This window comes from Chrysochloris asiatica, unplaced genomic scaffold (genome assembly GCF_000296735.1).
Source record: "Chrysochloris asiatica unplaced genomic scaffold, ChrAsi1.0 scaffold00088, whole genome shotgun sequence".
In the NCBI taxonomy this organism is placed as follows: Eukaryota; Metazoa; Chordata; class Mammalia; order Afrosoricida; family Chrysochloridae; genus Chrysochloris; species Chrysochloris asiatica.
Window position 1 is genome coordinate 8,023,066 of NW_006408606.1, and position 6,189 is coordinate 8,029,254.

At 40.1% G+C, this 6,189-nt stretch overlaps 1 protein-coding gene across 1 annotated transcript; it reads right to left on the reverse strand.

The window, feature by feature from the left end:
* Positions 1-1,814: 1,814 nt before the first annotated feature.
* BBS12 (Bardet-Biedl syndrome 12) lies at positions 1,815-3,947 on the reverse strand. Its single transcript, XM_006866284.1, has one exon. It carries the CDS (start codon positions 3,945-3,947, stop codon positions 1,815-1,817), a length of 2,133 nt encoding a protein of 710 aa, XP_006866346.1.
* Between the last annotated feature and the right edge of the window lie 2,242 nt (positions 3,948-6,189).

The window sequence follows — 6,189 nt, forward strand, 5'->3', positions numbered from 1 at the left end:
TTTTAATGTCCGAAGTCTTCAGTATATAGATGAACTGTTGGTTAAGTCAGAAGTCTGTCTCAGCAGCCTTGTCTGTAGTGTCATTATACGTCCACCAATAGGGATGGCTAGTTAACTTAGAAGGAAAAAAAGTCAAGACTCTGCTTGCCAAGTAAAGTTTCTTAAGACTATTTTGAACAGATTCACAGCATTCAATTCTACTTGAAAACAAATGTCAACTCCTATTTCTTTGGTCCCCAACAACCAAAAAGGAGACCCATACTTTGGTCATGTTATCAGGAGGGACTAGTCCCTGGAAAAGGACATCATGCTTGGTAAAGTAGAGGGTCAGTGAAAAAGAGGAAGATGTCCAATGAGATGGATTGACACAATGACAGCAACAATAGGCTCAAATATAACCATTATGAGGATGGCACAAGACTGGGCAGTGTTTCATTCTGTTGTACACAGGGTCACTATGAGTCGGGACCAATTCAACAGCACCTAATAACACCACTATCACCTTATCAACACTGAATAATGTACATGATGTTATTAATAGGTGAGAGCATGTACAAATACATGGGGCCAACACAACCTTGTTTCAATCTGACTGTTTTTCTTAGTGTTTGGTCTTAGATTATTACATGTATGGCAATTGAGGCTACAACTACTCAGTGATATTATCCATGTGACTTAATCAAACTTACATAATGGTGATCTAAATCAGGTCCAACAAGAGCGACCTGCGACCTCCAGGAATCCTGGTATGGTTCTGTGTGATAAAACACTGGAATGCAAGGTCGGTTTGAACCACAAAGGTAGGTGGTTCACTCACCAGCTGCTCCTTGGAAACCCTATACAGGGTCGCTGAGTTGGAACTGACTCTATGGCACTTAACAACATATGAGAAAACAGGCACAGACTGTCTCTCCATTGGGCACGGTGGTTGATTTTTTGACTATCAACTGTCCCATGTAATTACTGTTAATGACACCAAAGATCAGCAGTTCAGTCAAAGCTTCCTTGTATGTATCATAACAGAAAATAAACTGGACTTAAAACTACATCCTGGATGCTTAATAAAAATACCTATTGGTTCCTCCTTGGGAATGAATCCAGTATACTGAAGAACCACAGAACAGTATTACAGATTACCTTCTGTAGTATCTGCTTAGAGTCCTGTTGAAAGTTGCCTTAATAAACTGTTCAACATGAGACCAACTGAATGACCCTGATAGTGACAAAACAACCTCAATCGATCAGATTAATCAGAATGGTCAATGGAGTAGCATATTTATAGGAAAATTCAAGTTCAATCAAGAAAATGTCAGCCTGAGAGGTCGATTGCTGGAAGAGGCTAGCACTGCCCTGAGCATTTCTATACTTTCGGATATGACACAGCAGTTACCAATGTTGAGGCTTAAGGTAGAAACTCCCCTAGGACCCAAAAAAAGGATTGATTCTGCGCGACATAAAAGCAGTGTCAGCTCATTGCTGAACACTTCAGCTCAGTGTTCTTCCATAATGCAACTCATTATGTGTGCAGACTTCCAATCATCATCCCCATGGAACTTACAGTAATTGGGAACTGAGGCAAACCAACATGAAGCTATGGCTACTGTTTTTGCTGTGGATAATAAATTTGTCATGGTTTCTGTAGCATCCTATAGAACAAAAGGATAACTTGTTAATCTGTAAGCAGGGTAAATTTCAGACCCTACAGTTATTGACAGATAGAAATTCGTTTCTGTCTGGTAACCTGGCATTTTAGGTACTGCAACTGAGCCATTATTAATTTTTTAAATATATTTTTAAAGATCTAGTCAACATCACTAAAAAGATAAAAAGCCCTCTGATTCCTGTGCATTTACGTGTGTGTGTCCATGTCCGGTCACAATTTCACTGTCTGTCTGAAGTACTAACAGTACCAAATCCAATGCTCGGCGCCATGCCTCAATCTTTGGTGTAACAATGTCATAAACTTTTGGAATCTGCTCCAATTTATTTGAAATGTCTGAATTAAAAAGTCCACTAATCAGTTCACTATATTCATTTAAGATGTAAGATGAAGGAGAGCCAGAGTCCATAGCATTTTGTAGATGATGTTGAATGAATGTGGTAGCTTCAAATTCCGATGAGTACTTGGCAGTGTTATACATGAGAGTTGAAAGGTATTTGAGCCATCCATTTGCCAGGCATTTAAGCACAGTTGGTCTGTACAGAGTGAGAGATGAGGCCAGCCAAGAGGAACTATTATGAAGCCATCCTGAACAGACATGGTTTCCTTTTTTCAGAGATTGTTCTTCAATAGTTTGAAGATGGCTAAGACACAAAAATTCAACTGCACCACCTCCAAGGAAGAGCTTTTGCTCTTTTAGAGCATAATACAGACGGTAAGCACAAGTCCAGAATCTATCTTCTTTGGTTTGCATCTGTGCAGTGACTGGCCCAGTGAGTACTGCTGTAACCAAATTCACACCTTCCGTTTTTAAAGAGATCACTATTTTATTTTTCTTCTCTGTGACTTCCAAGGGAATACTTCTCCAGAAGCTCACATAGACTCCATGGCCCACACAGTCTTCATTCACCTGTGTAACATAGGTCACTTGTATTGCTCCTGTAGCCTCTGCAAAAGCCTGCATCACATTGCCATTCACTGACCCGATTACCAACCGTTTACTACACAGGCATTTTTCAATTAAGTGTTCAGATACCCTTCCTTGTGCCAGGACAAGATGCACATTGAATTGGATTAAAAGCTGTAATATATGACTTGCCCACAGCTCTTCTGCACTGTATTGGTTAACCTTGAGGTTTTCAAATACTGTTTTAATATTTGCAGACTTATTAAATCCCAGGTGGCGATAATTCTCTGTAAGGTCACCTTGAATGAGAACTACCCGCACAGGCTGATTCTGGAGTTCCTTGATCAGAGTGATATTAGATATTGATACAAGAGTAATATATCCAGGACAGACACAAGTCAAAGTTTCAGGTACACCTGGCAAACAGCAAGTGAAGATTCTTGAAATGTCAAACATAAATGGCATGGTACCGCCATCTTGTTGCATCCCTGCATTTCGATACTGTAGTCGTACTGCTGCTTCTACTAAGTTCATGCTGCTGTGATCACCGTGACTCAAGCCTATTGCCAATTCTGACAAATCATTACAACTGTATGTTTTGGAAGGAGCTGTGCTTGGTTGTTCTAGAAATCCATCTGGCTTATTTATCAATGGATTATTTTCTGTGCTATTAAAATGCCTACTGTGAATTAGTATTGACTTTCTGCTGCTGGAGTCTGCGAGCGGACTGTGTATCAGAGTTTGTGATGTGTTTTTGTACACTTCAACCTTAGCCTGAGGTCTGAAGGATTTACATAATTTAACAGGTTTCCTAGAGAGACTGTAAATGGTCACTGATTGAGAGACATCTTTGGGTTCTTGCTCTTTCTGAATCAAACCAGTATCTGAAGGGATTTGTAAGAAAGGGTGCAAATTGACACAAAATGCTTCAAGTCCAGAAGATGTATTTGTGTTGTCTATATGGTCAATTTGATTATGGATAGGTACTTGAAGGGAAACGACTACTTCAGTGCAAGAGTTCAAGCCTTCTGACATTACTGATACTATGACGGAAATTGGGATACCCAGATGAAGACATTCTTCAGCAGCACTGCTCCAGGCACCAACAAAAAACAAAAGAGTATTGATTCCAGTTCTGTATGTGCTATGCTGTGCTTGAAGTACTTCATTGAGAAGTTGTCCCACTGCACTAGTTAAATCCAAACTTTCCAGAAGCCTTACCGGTGAACCGATAAATACACTCTCATTGGACTCTTCATCTGTGATAAATTTGGATGCTTTTACTGGGCCTAGGAAAGTTCGTCCCATTTCTGCAAACGATGAAAGCTGTTGAAGTCCCATGTGCCTTCTCTTGTTTATGATCCTGCAAGTCATCCCCATAAATCATCATCTGCAAAACAACAAAAACCTGGAACTTTAGTGTGCTTTATGGTTAGAGATGTTACACAGAAATAAAAATCATCTATACTCCCTGACTTGGAGGCGTTTCTGGCATATATACTTTTTATGCAATGTGAGCAGTGCTATGACAGAATGATGATATGGAAGCATAGGGGAGGAACACCATCCTAATCCTAGGCTACGCTCACCAGAGAAGCAAAACCAGCGAAGCACGTATACACATATATAGATTTATGTAAAGGAAATGGCTCGTGTAATTGTTGCTGTTGTTAAGTGCCGTCAAGTTGGCTCTGACTCACAGCGACCCAGTATAAGGTTTCCAAGGAGCAGCTAGTGAGTTTCAACTGCTGACCTTGAGGGTCAAATAAACTTTGCTGTCCAGCACATTATCCTACAGCACCACACCAGGACTCGTAATTGTGGTGGTTGGTAAGTCCTAAATCCATGGGTCAGGCAGTAGGCTGGTGGCTTCACCTGACTCATGTGACTGCAGGGGTGGATTAACCCAAAATCTGTAAGCCAGGTGGCAAGCTGAGGGTTTCTCATGTTCCAAGAGCATGAGGTCAGAGGATGACATGATGAATGTAAGAACAGAAAGAAAGCGTAAACTTTGCTAGAACATCTCTACCTACCTAACCTACTGCGATAGTTCAGGTTTTGTGTCAACTAGACTGGGTCAGGATTCCCAGTGGTTTGGCAAGTGAGATGTGGTTATCCCTATGGTGAAATCTCATACAGGCACAGTTAATTCTATGATCACTGGCTACGGGCAGTTAGTTGATCAATTAAAAGGATGTTTCCTTGGAGGTGTGGTCTGCTCCCAATATAATGGACATGTAGGAAAAATTTACTCTCTTTTTCCACTGGAGACTTGAGAGCCATTTCCTTGAAATAAACTTCTCTTTATATATATACAGATGTAAGTTTCACTGCATTGAGGAGACCTACCTAAGACACCTACTTACCTATCTATTTGGGATGCAGGCCACATTTCCAGGAACCTCTCTTTCCAATTGCTGCTACTCGTATCAGGTCACAAAATGGACGATAATTACGTAATGTCTACCAACCCCCTGAGAATCATGGCCTAGCTAGGTTGACACATAACATTAACCACTGTTATTGTTGCTAAGCGCTACAAGTATTTATTGTAATAGGGGAAGTGCATGCAGGCAGTATGTTTTCAGAAGATAGCAATCTTTGAGTTGGATCTTGAATAACTTGAAAGAGTTAGCATATTGAAGGGGTAATAGTACATGCACATACATGTCCTGGGGTGGTGCTACAAGGTAAGCACTGGACCACAAGATCAGTTTGAACTGCAAGTTTGGTGATTCAAACCCACCAACCATTCCTCGGGAACCCTATACAGTCAGAACTGGCTCAACAGCACTTAAGAACACCAATGAGGTAATACAAGTAGTTGGTTTTATAGGAATATAAAGGATGCAATAAAGAATGGTAGGTGATGAAGCTCTAGAGGAAAAGTCAAACCCTGGAGGATATTATGTGCCATGTCAAGGAGTTTAGATCGGATCCTACACTGGGAAACACTGAAGTGTTTTAAGGAAGGATGCAATATGGTTAGATTAAGATACGGCTTGATGTAGTGTTTGAAGGTTGCACTTTGAATCTAGAAGTCTGGGTTTGAACTTTACTGTTTTACTAGTTGTATAGCTTCAGCAAACTATTTAACTACTCCTCAGTTTCCTCATTTGAAAAATGGAGATAATAATAGAACCTACTTCATGGGTTATTACGAGGAATAAATTGTTTAGAATGGTACCTGGAACATAGTGTTTTGATAGTGGTAGCTCTAGTAACAATAACAACATTGTGTTTGGGACATATTACCACTTTGATAATAATTTAGAGTACTGATTAGACAAGTACTGGAGGAAGAGAGACCAGCCATGAATCTTCTGTAGGTATCTAGGTGAGAAATGCTGACGAGGAATGGAGGGAAAAGGATGGATTTGGCTATAGATTAGATTATGAAGGTAAAAAACAAGGTATTATTTTAAGGGAAGCTCAAGAGTAATTGGACTTATTCTGTGCAATATTTCAGGATACACATCTAACACAGACAGAAAGAAGTTATAAAGAAAGGCTTTAGCCTAAATGAAAATACCAAACAAACACTTTAAAACAAGATGCCTCTTAATTGGCTAAGCTGTCTATAATAAAATCACCTGTCTTGTGAGATGACCTAAGAGAAGCT